At 34.5% G+C, this 18441-nt stretch overlaps 1 protein-coding gene across 1 annotated transcript; it reads right to left on the reverse strand.

Annotated features, from left to right (window-relative positions):
• Positions 1-15532: 15532 nt before the first annotated feature.
• On the reverse strand, positions 15533-18108 carry LOC124887787. The gene is made up of 5 exons (XM_047397703.1): positions 17969-18108; positions 17841-17905; positions 17617-17775; positions 17242-17548; positions 15533-15554 (listed from the first exon to the last, which is right to left on the reverse strand). Exons 1-5 carry the CDS (start codon positions 18106-18108, stop codon positions 15533-15535), a joined length of 693 nt encoding a protein of 230 aa, XP_047253659.1.
• Between the last annotated feature and the right edge of the window lie 333 nt (positions 18109-18441).

Raw genomic sequence — 18441 nt, forward strand, 5'->3', positions numbered from 1 at the left:
TTGATATTTTAGATAATTCATAATTAGGGAAGTCAATAGGTGTTCCCAGACAAATTTCAAAATTTTTGGTCCACGTTTAGACCACGTTTGGTGTCCTAAAAAGTTAGTCCAACTCGATCTTGGCGTGCTGCGTCGCCCATTGAGTTGGTCAATTTTATTGTAGGAACTGCCAGTCAAAAGTACTGAGGCTTGATGCGATTATGGTGTAAAGCGTCGATGCCATCAACGCACGGCATCGATTCGCGTCGACGCCTAATTTTTTTCAGCTTTTAAATTCGCATCCAAGGGGGCAACTTAGTATTTTTTTCCCCCACCCTCTATCAGTCATAACATGAGATTAAGGTCCCTAAATAAAAAAATATAGTCTTCTTCTCTAAAATTCACCAAGAACACTTTCTAGGGTTTCAACCCAAAGTTCAAGAGAACTCAAGCTTTAACCATCAATTTTCATAATTTATTCAAGAATCGGAATCCCCAAACCAAGGGCATCAAGAATATCTGTTCAAAGTCGCAAATAGAGTCACAAAAGCGAGAGTTCTTTCAAAGTTCATAATCTAAGGTATGTGGGGTTTGAACAAGAATACTTCTTCCGTTCTTGTGTCCAAAGTTTTGATTTTTATTATATAACTTCATGTTTTTGCAAGTGAGTTTTGCCAAATTTACTTTACTTTGAGATTATGAATTTATAATTTGTTCAAGTCTTGAAATCGTATGTTAATTCACATATTTATGTTTGAATTTCAGAAATTATACGATGAATTGGACATCCCTACCATGAATTAATGTTTTTGAGTATTCCCAAGGTTGAAGTCAATATTTAAGCTTCATTATGAAGTTATGATTATTTGAGTATGTATATATGCTCTAAATCAAGTATGAATTGTGATGTTTCTTAAAAATAATGTATCAGCATGATTTTAACAAGCAAGTACTTAGATTATAAAGAAGGTGGATCTTTGATCCTAAGTTAAGATAGGAATCCACTTTTATCTATGATTTAAAGAAAAGCGAAGCATAGTTAGCTTCCATAACAAATTCTAGTATTATTTAAAGTGGATTTTCCTAAAAAGTTCTGAGCCTAAGTATGGGAGTAGTATTTAGCACCGAGTTGGTCTTGATTCCAAGGTTTCATGCCCCAGAACTACGAGCCATTATAGGATTTGATTTACCCTAAGTGGGTTAAGATAGTGATCCCTATAGTTAAGGTTTTTTTCTGATGGCAAGGATAGAATAGCTCTCCCCAGCGTGGGTAAGACGTTGGACTCCATGTTGCTCACATGGTTTATGTCGATTAGAAGAAACTCCCAAGTTTCCAAAGTCTCTCAAAGTTCTAAAATCCCTAAGATTCCAAAGAAGTTATTCTCCTTAAGATAAAAAAATATAAGTTTGAAAGTTATTATTTTAAGATTTTTTTTGTTACAAGCTTTGAGAATAAGGGGAGAATACAGATTTTAGAACTAAGTATAATGACTCACGAGATTTATAGTACATGTTTCATTGTTCATAACTTATGAGATTTATATTTCGAACTTATTCAAGCTATGTGAGTCAGTCATATTTGCTTGCATGGTTTAAAGAGTAATGACATTGTTTACTTAATGCATACACTCCCATATACTCAGTACATCCTCAAAGTACTGATCCATATATATGTCTATATGCTACATCGTCTCATAATGTAGGTTCAGGTGCTCATTCTTAGCCGCGACAGTGATTCTCGAGTACCTTTGTCTACACTCCACAGTTGGTGAGTCATCATGGTTCGAGGACCTATTTCTCAAATTTTCAATTTTTATATCAGTTGTTATGGTTTTCAGTTCAGTCGAGTCAGTTGGGGTTATTCCCAATGACTCTCTAGTTCAGTAGTAAGTAGAGGCTTGTCGGACTAGACTAGTAGTTGAGTTCTAGATTTTCTGTATTGATTTCTCAGATGATTATTTCATTTGTTTCTGTTCAGATTTGTTACGATATAGTTTTGTTTCTTGACTTATCTATCCTAAAGTAGGTGTTAGAAATAGTACTAGGCACAAAGGATTAGCTTGGGGATACTTGTAGCTTTAAGCACCATGTGACATTCTGGGATGAGATTTTGGGGCGTTACATTTGCTCATTCGTCCTATGATACCTACTGAGTACAAGTGAAAAGTACCCACCCCTACTGCGCCCTTTTAGTGTAGATCCAGGTTTCATTGTGCCTCACTGTGATTGATTTAGGCAGCATTTGGAGCTTTTTGAGGTAGCGATTGATTTCATGTGTCCAGAGTTAACTACTGCCTTTCCTTATTTAGACTATGCTATTATTTGTTTTCAGAGACAAAGTTGTTCCTTTTTTGATACCTTATGTATTTTGATCTTGATTTGTATTAGTTATCTTCTTGAACTATGACACCAGGTTTTGGGTTCTTGTTAGGTATCATTGGCTATGCATTTCCATTTTCACTATATATGTGTGTGATTCAGCTTTGTTTTAGGAGCCTTGCCTTGGGTATTAATGTTACTTTCCCTTTTTGTATTAGCTTGGATGATAGGTTTACTTGTCAAGGCTTTGACGCGACAACTGACATCATGACCTTTGGTTTTTGGGTCATGTTAAAGTACCGGAGGTTAATGGAATATCTCCTCCCAAAATAAAATAATTCACTTCAAAATTAGTGGTACCTCAAATTTTTGGAACTACAAACTCAATCAATGATTTAAGGATCACACTAGAGTTTTTAGAAGATGAGGAAAATATTTTTCAACTCAAAATTCATACCTTTGCCTGAGGAAAAGTTTAGGTATTTATAGATAAAAGGTGTTGCTTAAGAAAGAACGCAATGCTTCACCAAATAGTGTACTATTTTAGAAACGTCATACACCTGCTCTGGTTCTACGCCAAACCTGCACCCACAGATGACTTTAGGCACAAACTAGAATATTTTGTGCTAGAACTGTGCCAAACATTTGTTATTTTGTTCGAAACAGTACCTTGAAGGGTCATGTCCCTTTAAAATGCATTGTGACTATATCGGCAATCGTTCGAACTGCATCTGCAAATGGAGAAAAAATTTCTATTGGATTTTTGGATTAAAAATTTTCAAGTTTCAAATAAATGTTGTTTAAAAACTTAAACTCTTGGTCATTTGACAAATCCAAATCCTAATCCGAAGATGAAACCAAGCCAAATGAGTGACGATGATGATGGTTCTAGGCATGTCTTCTTCGTTCCTCACTATCCACATGAAGGAATGCTTCTCAATATAAGCATAAGAAAGTTTCTTTCTCCCACTAATGTGGGAGAACTTTACTTCCTTAAATTGGATACTTACTTCACTTTTCCCTCTTTTTGTTTGGTCTATTTTTCATTCACATAATCACTTAGAACCCAACAATCCCCCACATTAATGGGAAATAGCTATTTTTTATAAAAAATTTATGGATAAGTGTATGATCTGCAAGAAAATACTGAACGCATAAATAGGTTTTTCTTTGAACTTTCCATAGTGAATTTGCATCGGATGCACTAGGTCAATTAATAAATATGATATTCTTGAACTGTCTAACTTTAATGTACACCTAGACAACATAAGTCACATAATCAGCCTTTTACCATTTATGGTTCTCATAGTTTGGTTGGTTTCAACCATGTACACGACTTAATTTCAAGAGATCTTAGAGAATAGCCCTTTACTATCATTCTCCATGAAGCATCTTTCACTTCACCCTCACATAGGTAATTCTTAAATGTTTAATCCTTTAGATCAAACTATTTGGTCAAATCTTCCAAATTTAGAAACCATTAAAAAGCTTCAAATTATAAGCCTTATCCTTGTTTCCAAACATTGTCTTCATCATGAGAATGGGTTAAGTATATTGATAATATTGAATCATCAGTCATAACTTTGTTTGATCTCTTTGAACTAGCTCTTGGGATCTCTAGTCTGCTAGACAGAGTTACCGTCATGATGACTTGTCTTAGGCCTTAAACCTATTTTCTTCGATGACCTCTTAACTCCCTATCTAGATAGGCCTTCTGTAAGTGGATCTGACACATTATTCTTTGACTTCATGTAGTTAAACGATAGTTCCACTAGAGAGTAGTTCTCAAATGGTATTATGCCTTTATCTTATATGACGAGATTTATTGTTATACATTATACTTCCTTCTTGTAAGACTCCATAAAAATCGCATCTTAAATTCAGCTCGTAAAGCTCCATGAGAGATTCCAAGACTTAGAAAATTTTGCTAAGTGTTCAAGATTCAACACTTAGTCTTATTTTAGACGTCCAAACTTTGGGGATTTATTTGGAGACCTTCCCGACGTCCTTTTTCAATTTTCAAGTTGAGTTACGATCGGGAAATCTCATAGTATATCTCGGGTGAGTTTCAGAATTTTTGGAGTAGCGTAAAGGCATGTTTGGGTGCCCAAAACAGAAGCCCCAGGCAATTAGCCCGCGCAGCCTGCTAACTCCAGTGCTTGCCCAGTTTTTCAGCATTTCAGGGTCAAATTCAAACGATCATGACTCCCAATATATAATGAACTGTGAGAGCTTCTATATATAAATGGAAAGATATTTGAGTTTTATTTCCAATGAAATTAGTTTCATCCTATTTGGACATCTAAGTAAAAAGTTATGATCAATTTACTTCAACCTATCAGACAGTCAATTAGGGACAGATTTGACCTTAATTGTACCTTAGGGGTATTTTGGTCATCTTACACCCCTATATATATCCGAAAAACGGGATTAAGGCTAATTTAAAGCAAAATATACTCTTTTCTTTCATTTTCTCTCAAGAACAAGAAGATGGTTTTCAATTGGGGATTTAATTTCAAGAAATTCTCTTCGTCAATCTTCGTAGAATCAAGTACTAAGGTATGCGTAGTGTTCATCCACGGGTTGCTTTCATCCGTGGAGTCCAAGAATCATGTTTTAAGACTATATTGTGATTATAATGTTGAGACATGATCATGCACATGTTGATGATTGTTGTTTAAAATCCAAGGTGTTACTTTAGGATGATTTCATGAAGTATGTGTGCCTATTGTTAAAAATCCATGAACTTGGGTGGTTTAACATGACTAAATTGTTAAGAACACCTATTCTATAAAGTGTGTATGTAAGGTGTTTGATTAAATAACTAAATGACTAGAAGCCATGCAACTTAGCTTGAATATGACTTATATGACTACTGCATGATATCTTAGTATGGTTAAATAACTTCCATGTTATTAATGTGCCTTGTGAATGTTGTAGTATCATTCATGACTTAGTTTTATGCAACTATACCACGTTCATGTGCCATTATATGTACGTACAAGCTATGATTATCATGTTTCTTATGAATCCCCAAGATAGTAGATTTTGATATCATAAATTGTGGACTCTATTCTTATGAGTAAGGCATTCATGTGTGTCAGTTTCCTTCCATTGAGTCCTGGGGGTACGTGTACCCAAAAAATATAGTTGTGTGCCTAGAGCCATGTCATGTTTTCATGATACTCTCAGTCAATCCATGTTTAGTAAACTTCAGTCAGTCATGACTCAGGAAAACTCATATAAAGGCAGTATCAGTTCAGTTTTACTCAGTACTCAGTAATCTACGTAATCTCAGTAATATTTTATCTATCTATAGAATTTAGTAAATCTCAGTATTAGCACAATTTAGTTCAGTATTCTGTTCAAACATCAGTAAACTCAGTTAGCTAACAGAACTCAGTAGCATTTAGTCAATTAACAGAATTCAGTAGTGTTCTGCTAGTCATCGAAACTCAATAAACTTACTCCATGTTCAGTTCAGTTAAACAGAACAATCAATAACAGTTCAGTTAATTCTAGTATGAACTAGAAAATTAGTTCAGTATAATCATTTCATTGTCATTCAGTTGGGAGTAGGATTCAGCACAGAGCGAACCTAAGGATGGGAACTCACCTTCCAGTAGAGGGTTTGATTCTTAGAAGCAGTCCTTACATTCCAGAACTATGTATCCAGCATAGGTTGAGACATCTATACCTGTCAGTTGAGGGTAGATGAGGTGGCTTAACCTGTCAGATAAGGGTTCCCACCATTCTTATTAAAGTACCTGCTAGATGAGGGTCACTCACAGCTTGTCCTTATCAGTGGCGTGGTATTGACACCCTTCTAATCAGGGCAGAGATTGGACCCCAGCTTAGCTATTATAGAGTATTTGGGGTAGGTCGGTTAGATAACTACTTCCCATAGTTTCAGTATCAGTCTCAGTAAAAGAACTCAGATAGTTTTTCAGGATATCAGGACTGTCAAATATAGTCAACTCAGATACAGTATGGAACTCGGCTAGTTCCATTAGATTTAGGACCTTCAGATATAGTCATTTATGCTATTAGTTATCAGAACTCATGTTATCAGATATATCAGTTATCAGAATTCAGTTATCATTCATGATATGTTATCAGTAAATACATGTCATCAGTATTCATACTCAGTAGTCATGTTATCACGAGCTCAGTTTTAGGACTGTCATATACGGTCAATCAAATCAGTTTTTCATAATCAAAACTATCAGAAACAATTATTCCTTTATCAATAATATAGTATCAGTCTCCCAGTATTCAGTAACACAGTATCAGTTTCTCACTTATTAGTGATATATATCAATATGAGTAAACTCAATCATTCAGTATCTCAATATCAGTAAACTCAGTCATTCAGTATCTCAGCATCAGTAAACTCATGTTCTCAGTACTCAGACTTAGTAGTCAATATCACTACGAGTTTAGTAGTAGTTATGTATGTATGTATGCATTCTCACGTTCTTATCAGTCATCATTGTTCATGCATATAAAACCCTTTGCGTTTAGCCTACCTCACTCGTATACTAAGTACATTCAGTCGTACTGACGTATTCACACTAGGGTGTTTTATTTGATGCCATAGGTACAGAGGCACGAGTTTCAGAGCAGCAGTAGCATTGTAGATTTTAGCAGTTAGTGCTCCTCTTCATTCGAGGACAATATTATTATTACTTTATTACAGTATTTCAGATTAGTTTTTCAGTTCATAGAGTTAGTTGGAGACATGTTCCTTCAACTCCTTATTTAGTTCAGTTAGAGGCTTTCGAACTAGATATCAGATTAGATGTTTAGACTTCAGTATTTATATTTCTTTTTGGTATTTTTATACCATGTTTTTCAGATATGTATCAGTATTGAGTCTTATGGCCTTACAGCTTATGTTTCCATATATTTTATGAGATATTATGCAGTTTATAGGTACAGATATCAGTCATGGGTTAGCTTATGGTCCTTCAGGGTCATGAGCACCGTGTAGCATTTTAGTTCAGAAAATTAGGGCATTACACTGCCCTTCTTATTGCCGCTTGGCTATCATAGTGTATGCATACTGGTTCCAAAGGTTTGGGCCAATAAGAAATATCTTTCAATTCAGGAGCAATTCAGATTCTTTATTATTTTTGTCTATCGCGATAAATTCAAATTTTATTGTAGCACAAGCAACGCATGTCTATTTGGATGATTTCCAAGAGATTGCTCCTCCACATAAAGTAAATATGTATCTGCTTATGGATTTTACTTCATTTAATCCAGTAATCTAATTTGCATCACTATATCCTTCAATTATCGCTGGATATTTATTATAATACAAAGCATAGTTTTGAGTTTGTTTCAGATACCCTAAAACTCTTTTCATTGCAATTCAATAGGTTTTATTGGGATTACTCATGTACCAACTCAATTTACTAATAGAACATGTTATATCTGATTGCGTATAGTTCGTGATATATATAAAACTTCCCAACACTCTTGCATAGTCCAACTGTGAGTCACTTTCACCTTTATTCTTTTGAAATGCAAAGCTCAGGTCTAGTGGAGTCTTGGCAATACTAAAATCTAAATACTTGAACTTGTCAAGTACTTTTTTAATGTAAAAATTATAACAACACCAACCCTTGTGGATTTTTATGAATTCTTATCTCTATGATCACATCCACAGCTCTAAGGTCTTTCATATCAAACTTGCTCTCAAGCATTTATTTCGTAGCATTTATGTCAGAAATACTCTACTTTTGATCAACATATGATACGAGTGAGATCACGTAGATGGACTCTTGTGGGTGTGTATTGAATTCATCCAAGTATGTGTGCAAGAGAAGCATAATTAAGGGCCCAAATATACACCAAAAATATCCCACTACAAACACTAATGGGGCAACCCACTCTTGAAGGGCTATTATGGATATTTCACACTATTTTTGTAATATATATAAATAGAACCTTTTAGGGTTTCATTCATTAGACTTTGATGATATTTGTAAGTTGTGTAACACTTTGAAAGACAAATCTTCTCTTCTCTTGATGAGGCAACCCAAAATTAGGGTGATACTAGTGTGGAATCACTAGTGTTGCATTCATGGCTTGAGACGTTGGTGTTTAGAGGAGGTAAATTCCCTCTTGTATTAACATAAGAGTTAGGTTAACCGTTGTGTGTAGCGTTAAGGGTCCAAGAGTATCACATGTTTTTGGGTTCTTAAGATTATACCATCCAAGGTCTAACTATCTATCCTTTGTTCATTGTAATCTTGTAACCATTTGTGTATCTTGTAATCTTCAATCCATGAGTTGTTGTCTCTTGTTATTATTATTCTTATCATATTGTTGTCCACCTTGTTGTGTTGTTGCGGTTTTGGTGTGGTTATACATGTTATTATCTCATCATTGTGTAGCATTTTTAATGTTGGACGTCTTTCCAACTTGTCTCAAGTTTGTATTATGTTTGTAGACTATTTTTGTGGTTGGTTTGGTACAATCCATATTAGTTTCGTATTATTTGGTATCAAAGCATGGCTTGATTTTGTTCCTACAAGATCAATCTTGGGCTTGCTTGCTAGAAAATCTAAAAAAAAGTGTTAAAAACTGAAAATTCTAGAAAAATAACAATCTGTTCGTGTTTGTGTTCTTGGCCAAAATTGTGTCTTTGTTGTGTCTTGGCCGAGATTTGTTTGTTGTGTGACTAGATCTAGTAGTGGTCTTGTTTGTTTTGTTGTTTCTAGTGTTAGTTTTCTTGTCCACTAACACTTTGAGTCTAGATCTAAACTTGAGCTTGAACTTGTTGAAAGTTTTTGTTGTGAACATAAGCTTGGCCCATTGTTGTTGACCATTGTTGTGGTAGATTTTTTTGGCCGTGTGGTTTCTCCTTGATGATCTAAAATTGACCACGTGATATTGTTGTTACTTGGTGGCTTGAGAACCATTTTGTTGAAGTTGTAGTTGTCTTGGCCAAGTGTTGGAGCTATTGTTATTGTGGATTGGAGTTGGCCATGTGAAAATTATTGGTGTTTTTAAAGATTATTGTTGTAGTTCTTAGTGTTGTTGTTGTCGTTCTTGATGTTCATCACCACCTTCATATATTGTTGAAGATAAAGTGAATGCTAAATCCAAAAAGTTAAAGGAAAAGGGTGTATTATTTGTTAGTCTTGAAAGACACTACAACCAACAAGGATCTAACAATCAAGTCTCAACCACTTTTCAACACTTTTCCATAATTTAAGGATCCATGTTTTAAGGAGAAGTACAAGAAAGTCAAGTCTTGAAAAATTGAAATTGAGAAGGGCTCCAAGACTTATTTTCCCTCCTAAAACAAATTCCACCAATCTAAATTAATTTTTGACCAAGACTTGAACCTTTGAGAATAACCAATTGATAAAAATGAACCAATATGTGGCTGCCACATCATCACTGCTACTGTTCACGTAATATTTTCGAGCTCAAATTTTAGATTTGTTAGTTTTATTTTATTGTCTCTTAGTTCATTTGTTGGTTCGAACACTAATTGACAACTTAGTAATCTCCTACTAGCTTGTAAGTTAGTTTTGTGTCTGTTTGTTCATGTTTACGTTTGTTGTGTACTTTTATCTTTTTGAATTCGTTGTTAGTTCTTGACTCAAGTCCTACAAGATTTCGTTTGAGTTTAAAAAAAAACTATTCCGGGACAAGAGTAGAATCGACACTCAATCACTCACGAAGTATAAGCCGGCTTTCAACACTTATGAAACTAAGTATGAGGTAAAACCAAGAGTGAAAGTGTGGTGAGGTATTTTTAATCTAACAAGTTTGTTTGTTTTCTTTGTTTGTTGTGTCTTTTTTCTTAGGTACAATGGCTGCCCATAATTTCAATGCCACATGTGATCGTATGACAATATTGAAGATATAAAATGGCACATTGAAATTATACGCCAATTGCTACCCAAACTCTACCCACAAAATCTAATTGTCCAAGCACCTTGCGTTGAGAGCTTCCCGGAGGAAGTTTCTTCCCAACTTGTGAGTAAAACTTTCCCACCACTTGAGGATATGTGTGATATGATTAATGAATCTCAAGTGAGTAAAAGATTTAAAGATGTTGGCCAAGGAAAAAGGAGTAAACCTATGAGCCTATGTTGTTGTAAATATTCTAATGTTTGTTTGGCTCATAGGGTTAATCATGTGCTTGACATATCTTTGAAACTTGATAATGATTCCTTAGAGAGTGAAAGTTCCAAATCTATCCGTGGGTTAGATCATTCACTCTTTAGGCACAATGTCTTGTTTAAAGATAGTTTATTTACTCCTAATGAACCTAGTGGTGCAAGTGATGTTGACGACATGGCTTGTCTTGGAAGCTATAGCCTATATGCTAACCCACTATGGTGTGACAACATTCCTTCTCATGATGGAAATCTCTTCTTGGAAGATGAGAGTACTCTTATGGGCAAGGAATATGTAATCTCGGAAATGAGTACTCTTGGTAGTACTCTTCGTGTGCATGATGATCAATTTACTCTTAAATGTAGTTCACTACTTGAGCATGTGAATAATGTGCTTAAAAATTCTCAAGTTAGTGATGATGTCTATAGAATTGATCTTGATAATGCACATGACTCTTTGAACATCTTGTGTGGTAAAAGCATTACAATTAGTTTTGTTCATAGAGACTATGTGTATGAAAATATTTTTGTGTGTAAATATGGGAGTGACATTCTAGGGGAAGAAAGGGATAGCATCGGCTTAGGACCTTGGCTAATTTTTCCATTTGATCCTGGCACCTTCTTGGAATATGGACATCTCTACGCTCCCCACTTAATACTTGGTCAAGACGACAAACAATGTTTAATTGTGGGTGCTAATGAAGGAAGACAAAGTTCTTCCTTATCTCTTTTTATGGATGATGACCGCTTCCTTTGTATCTTTTGTACTAAGCTATTTATATTCAACATAAAGGACCTGTGGATATACTACAAGTTTATCCCCCCCTCGGCGTGGAATGTGATGTGTGTATTTTCCTAACTCTAACCACTCATATCTTGAGAATGTGTGCTTGTTGTCTTCTCTTGATTTTGCAAGGTACAGATTTGAGGTCGAATCCTTTTCAAGAAGGAGAGGATGATACGAGTGAGATCACATAGATGGACTCTTGTGAGTGTGTATTGAAGTCATCCAAGTGTATGTGCAAGAGAAGCGTAATTAAGGGCCCAAATACACACCAAAAATAGCCCACTACAAACACTAAAGGGGCAACCCACTCTTGAAGGGCTATTATGGATATTTCACACTATTTTTGTAATATTTATAAATAGAACCTTTTAGGGTTTCATTCATTAGACTTTGATGATATTTTTAAGTTGTATAACACTTTCAAAGACAAGTCCTCTCTTCTCTTGATGAGGTAACCCAAAATTAGGGTGATACTAGTGTGGAATCACTAGTGTTACATTCACGGCTTGAGATGTTGGTGTTTAGAGGAGGTAAAGTCCCTCTTGTATCAACATAGGAGTTAGGTTAACCGTTGCGTATAGTGTTAAGGGTCCAAGAGTATCACATGTTCTTGGGTTCTTAAGATTATACCAACCAAGGTCTAACTATCTATCCTTTGTTTATTGTAATCTTGTAACCATTTGTGTATCTTGTAATGTTCAATCCATGAGTTGTTGTCTCTTGTTATTATTGTTCTTATCATATTGTTGTCCACCTTGTTGTGTTGTTGCGGTTTTGGTGTGGTTATACACATTATTATCTCATCATTGTGTAGCATTCTTGGTGTTGGACTTGTTTCCAACTTGTCTCGGGTTTGTATTGTGTTTGTAGACTGTTTTTATGGCTGTTTTGGTACAATCCATGTTGGTTCTGTATCAACATATCATCTATATACAAACAAATAATGACTTTATGATTTGGAATGTTTTTTATGTACACACAGTTATCATATTCGTTTATCTTGAAACCGTCCGCCAACATGGTCTGGTCAAACTTTGCATGTTACTGTTTGGGTGCTTGTTTTAGTCCATAAAGTGACTTAACAAGTTTGCTCACTTTTCTTTCTTTACCAAGAACCACGAAACTATCAGGTTGTTTCATGTAATTTCTTTCTCCAATTCTCTATTTTAGAATGTTGTTTTCACATCCATTTGATGGATTTCAAGACCATTTACCACCACTAATGCAACCGACATCCGAATGGACATTATCATTATTACAGAAGAGTATGTGTAGAAATAATCAAGGCCTTTTTTTGTCTAACGTCTTTCACAACAAGTCTTGCCTTGTATTTATCAATAGTACCATCAGCTTTCATTTTCTCTTTGATGGTCATTTAAAACCTAAAGGTTTATTTCCTGGAGAAAGATCAACCAATTCCTAAGTGTGGTTGTTCAAGGTTGAATCAATCTCACTATTTACTGTCTTTTTTCAAAAGAATGAGTCCAAAGACGACATCATTTCTTTAAATGTTTGAGGCTCATTTTCAAGAAGAAATGTTAAAAATCTGAACTGAAATAAGACGACGTTCTTTTATGTATGCTACGCCTTGGATTCTTATCACTAAGTACATTTTCCTTTGGTTCATCTGGAGGTCGTTTAGACCCTCCACTAGACAACTCATGTTCAATTTTATATGGATAAATGTGTTCAAAGAACTCAGCATATCTAATTCAATTATCATATTTTTGTCGATATTTATATGTTCGAATTTATGAAACAAAAATTGACATGCTTTACTGCTTTTAGCATATTCTATGAACACACAGTCCACAGTTTTCGATCTTATTATTACTCTTTAAGAATAGAAACTTGAACTTTGACTAGACACCTCCATACTTTGAAATATTTTAAGTTGGGTTTTCTTCTTTTTCATTTTTCATATGAAATTAAATGTGTCTTACTATAGGGAACTCTATTGAGTATTCAGTTTGCTGTAAGGATAGCTTTCACCCACAAGTTTTGCGGTAAATATAAACTTATGAGTAAGATATTTGTCAATTTCTTTAACATTCGGTTTATTCTTTCTGCAATTCCATTTAATTGAGGTAAATATGGGGCGGTAGTTTGATGGACAATTCCATTTTCTAAACATATCTCCGCAAAAAGAGATTCATACTCCACCCCTCGTTTTGATCTTTTTATCCAATTGAATTTCAACTACAGTTTAATATTTCCTAAATGCATTTATTGCTTTATTCTTACCATTTAGAAAATAAATAAAATAATATCTAGTGCAATCGTTAATAAAAATTATGAAAAAAATTCCCACCATGAAATGGTGTTAACTTCATATCACAAATGTTTGTATGAATTAAGTCTAAGGTATTAAAATTCCTTTTAATATTCTTATATGGATGCTTAACATACCTTGATTCCATATATGTTTGACACTTTGATTTATTGCACTCAAAGTTAGGCAAAACTTTTAAATTATAATTTTCGCAAGGTATTATAATTGACATGTCAAGAACTTTCATGCCATAATTCATTTGACTCGGGTGAGTAAGAAGAAATAGAACTTTTATTGATTTCAACATTTATTACATTGATATTAAAAAGGTCATCAGTGATGTAGCCTTTACCTACATATATTTCTCTTTTACTAATTACAATTTTGTTAGAAACAAATACACATTTGGATCCATTCTTAGTCAGAAGTAAAGTATAAACCAAGTTCTTTTGCAACTCTGGAACATAAAGGACGTTGTTAAGTGTCACCACCTTTCCTGATGTCATCTTTAAGTAAATTTTTCCTATTTCTTTAACTTTTTTGGTTGCGGAGTTAGCCATAAGAATCTTCTCATTAGCTTGAGCTGGAGCATACAATGCAAATAACTCTTTGTTGGTACATACGTGTGGGTGACACCTGAATCTATCCATTACTCTTTAGGATTTCTAACCAAGTTGCATTCCAAAATCTTAGCGCAAAGATTGTCCATTTCATCTTAGATTCAGCCATGTTGGCTTGGTCATTTTCTTGTCTTTCTTAAGGACCCATCAATTTGATACAAGTCAAATTGGCTCCACTCTTTCGGGATTTATGCTTCAAGGACAAACATAAGGATCCACGACTTGATCATCCTGAGGAAGCAAATACGTGATAAGAGGATATCTTGGGAAGGAGCTATATTTGATCATATCTTTAATGAAAATAATGAGTAATACTGCATTTAGATACTAGCTTTATCCACGAGAGATCATTGGTGCCAATATAGGGCCCATTTAGCATGGTTTTTTTCTTTGGGTCACTTTTAGGCCCAAATAGCATTTAGGGTCACTTTTGGGCCCAAGTTGTAATAAATGGCCTTTGGCCTATAAATAGCTAGGTTTTCCTTCAGTTTTATGGAGAAGATGATTTTGAATGAATGTACACACTTGAGAGTGTTTTATTGAAGCTTGTTGGGAGATTTATGGATTATTGAGAAATGATAGTTACTTGGGATTTCGTTCCCGTGAGTTCCTCGTAAGAGGTTGGTGCTTGTGGTAATTGATAGAAAGGTCTTAGGGTTTGATATACACTTTGGTTTCCTATCTTTATCTCTTTGTGTCAGTCTATATTTCCTTATATCCTTACTTGTCTTCTTTCGTTTCATTATTTTCTTATGTTTGTGTGTTGTTTTTATTTTTGTAGCTTCTTCTCATATTATTTGATATCATAGACGAGCTTGATTTCGTTTCCAAGAAGTCAATCTTGGGCCTATTTGTGTTGAAAATTGAAAATCCCCCAAAAAATTACTATTCATATTTTTGTCCTTAGGTCAAAATTTGAGTCTTTGATTCTTTGTTTTTCTTATGTTTTAGTGTTAGATTCTTGTTTCCTAACACTAGTAGAGTCTAAATACCAAATTGAGCTTCATCAGAGCTATATTGAAGATTCTACCATTGTCGAAAGGTTGAATTTAAAGAAATTAAAAGTAGGTTTTGAAATCTGGAATTTTTGACTAAGAAATTGAGTAAAATGATGCTTGGATTTTCATTAGGAGGTAGAAAAGAGCTTCAGTTCAAAATTATATTGCATTTCGAGCAAGGGTTGAAGAGTTAGATATTTTTGAGTTTTTGGTGTTATTGAGAAAGATTCAAATCTTCATCTTGAATTTTCTTTAAAAGTTGGTGATTCATCTTCAAAAGAGAACAAAAAAGTGTGAAAAAGTGTTGGTATAAAGAACCTTTTAAAGATCCAAGAGAATATTTCAAAGAGAGGATAAATAAGGACCATTGAAAGTACACCCGGTACAACTTGCAAGCTTTTTTAGGGAGTGAGCTATGCTGGACCTACCTTTGATCTGATGCAGCAGATCAAGCGCATGTCAAACCAATAGGTTGACACCCTTCTACGTCCATCTTGTCCTCAACATGTACTCAAGGTGCTTACACATCTCAAGGCAATCCACCTTGCTTCATGGCTTGTGCTCAAGGTGCGCCAAGGCTGCCTAACACACCTCCAACGAACCTCAAGTCTTTTGAACACATAATCAACTCTCTAAATTTCATTTGTTCAGGTTTAAATCCATTAAACTCATCTTTTAATTCCATCTTTAATCTCTTTGATTCTTAACACTAGTTAACAACTAATACTCAAACTACGTAGTTGTTTTATTAGTTCTTGTCTGTTCTTTTTTTGTGTTATATTTCTTTGTTCGTTTTGTCATTTTGATTTATTTTTTTCTTAGCTTGATTCTTGAATTCAAGTCCTTAAAATTCTTAAATGAACCATCAATAGTTGCTTACTTCTTAAATGAATCATCAATAGTTGCCTCATCTCTTTTCTTAATTATGCTAAAAAGCTATAGGTAGAGCAACTCTTGATACCCTCTTGGAGGTAATCCCAGAGACGCAACAAGATATAAAACAAATGGCTAGGGAAATGTTAAACATGAATGAGAAGTTATCGATCATCGACTGTGGATTGGAAAACATGGATGGTAGGTTGACAAATATTAGGGAGCATTTAAAGGCCTCTTATCCTACTCTTCAACCCCATGTCCAAACTCCCTCAAACCTACCAAATAGGACACAAGTTCCACAAATTATTGTATGACCACTCCAAATCCAAATTGGAAAATAAAATTCCAACATTGGGCCTTTGTTACACACTAACCATGATACTAGTATTTTACATAGTATCACTCCTTCATTTGTGTAGGTTCATGAACAAACAATCTCAAAGAAGTATGCAAGGAGGATGCTTGAAGAAGATGAGTTTAAAAGCCTAACATAGTTCTTATTAAAGGATTCCAAGATTGAGAGGTATGATGATAAACTTATAAAATAAATGGATTCGAGGATGAATCCTCTTCAAGAAAAGGAGGATGACACAAGCCAGATTGGCTCTACTCTTTTGGGATCTATGCAAGGACCAAACCTAAGGATTCACGACTTAATCATCCTAAGAAATCAAATAGGTGATTGGGAGATAGCTTGGGAAAGAGATACATTTAATCATATCTTCCAAGGAAATAATGAGCAACACCATATTTGGATAATAGTTTGGGCTACGGGAGAGCATAGGCGCCAATATAGGTTCTATTTAGCATGGTATTTGGCTTTTGGGTAACTTTTAGGCCCAAATAGCATTTAGGGTCACTTTTGGGCCCAAGTTGTAATAAATTTCCTTTAGAATATAAACATCTAGGGTTTTCTATATTTTAGGGAGAAAATTATTTTGAATAAATGTATACACTTGAGAGTGTTTATTGAAGCTTGTCGGAGCTTTATGGATTGTTGAGAAATTTAGGTTTCTCGGGATTCTATTCCCATAGGTCCTAATAAGAGGTTGGTGCTTGTGGTAATTGATAGGAAGGTCTAGGGTTTGATATATCCTTTGGTTGTCCTTCTTTATCTCTTTGTGTCAATCTATCTATCTTTTCTTTTATCTTTACTTGTCTTGTTTTGTTTCATTATTTTCTTGTGTGTGTTATTTTTGTTTTTTTAGTTTCTTCTCGTATCACAATCTGTTGACTTGTGGCCAACCTTTTCACAAGTAAAGCAATTTCCTTTGAATTTTTTCTTAGGAGGATTGCTTTGTTGTTCATACGTTTTCTTTCTTTTCTTTGATTTATAGGGTCATCCTCCACAATATTTGCTCCACTATTTGAGGAATTTCCTCTAAAACTCTTCTCGGCTACTTTATTGTCTTCTTCAATTCGTAACCTCACAATGAGGTCTTCAACCGACATCTCCTTTCTCTTGTGCTTCAAGTAGTTTTTGAAGTCTTTCCACAATAGTGGTAATTTCTCAATTATAGCAGCTACTTGGAAAGCCTCATTCACAATCAAACCTACATCAAAGGTTATTTGATTATTAAGAGCACCATATGTTAAATAAAGATATTCACTAAGTTTATACCTTCCGCTAGGAGATCATGGATGATAACTTGCAATTCTTGAACCTGCGAGATAACAGTCTTACTATCTGTCATCTTAAAGTGAAGAAATCTTGCAATAATGAACTTTTGCATTCCCGCATCCTCAGATTTGTATTTCATCTCCAAAGCATCCCACAAATCTTTAGAGGTTTTCAGTACACATTGTACAAATCATCATGATGGTCACTCAATGTGTAGTTCTTACCTGAGAAATTCGAGTGCTTCCACGCTTCAGTTACTATAAAGCATTCCTCCGATAATTCTAGAGGGCTTTATGAGATGAATCTTTGAAGACTTAATGTAGTCAAGTAAAGGAACATTTTTTGTTTCCACCTTTTAAAATTCACATTAGAAAACTTTTTAGATTTCTCTATCGGTGCCATGGCGGGTGCAACAATTGAACGACTTGAAGTAGGAATAATTGTTACTGCGACATTTGCCATTCCATCTTTAGCATGATTTTCAACAGTCATTTTTACTGTCACGAAGAGACAAACAATTTAATATGTCAGAATACTAAATATAAGGTTTTTTAAATTTTAAACAACAAGTTGTTTCTAGTTTAATGATGAAATTTTTATATTCTTGTAATCGTCAACCGAATGAACTTTAACTCATGATAAAATTTTTATATCTTCAAATCACTATTAAATTCAAACAGAGTAGAAATCAACAAGCTTTAATCTCCAGAGATCCAAAAAATACAGATTACAATAAATTCCTTAGATTGTTATTTTTTGGGTACAAAATGTGTATTTATCAATATGAATTTTAACACTAAGTTCAAGAACAAGTTAAAAAACTAC

This window comes from Capsicum annuum, chromosome 10 (genome assembly GCF_002878395.1).
Source record: "Capsicum annuum cultivar UCD-10X-F1 chromosome 10, UCD10Xv1.1, whole genome shotgun sequence".
Classification (NCBI taxonomy): domain Eukaryota; kingdom Viridiplantae; phylum Streptophyta; class Magnoliopsida; order Solanales; family Solanaceae; genus Capsicum; species Capsicum annuum.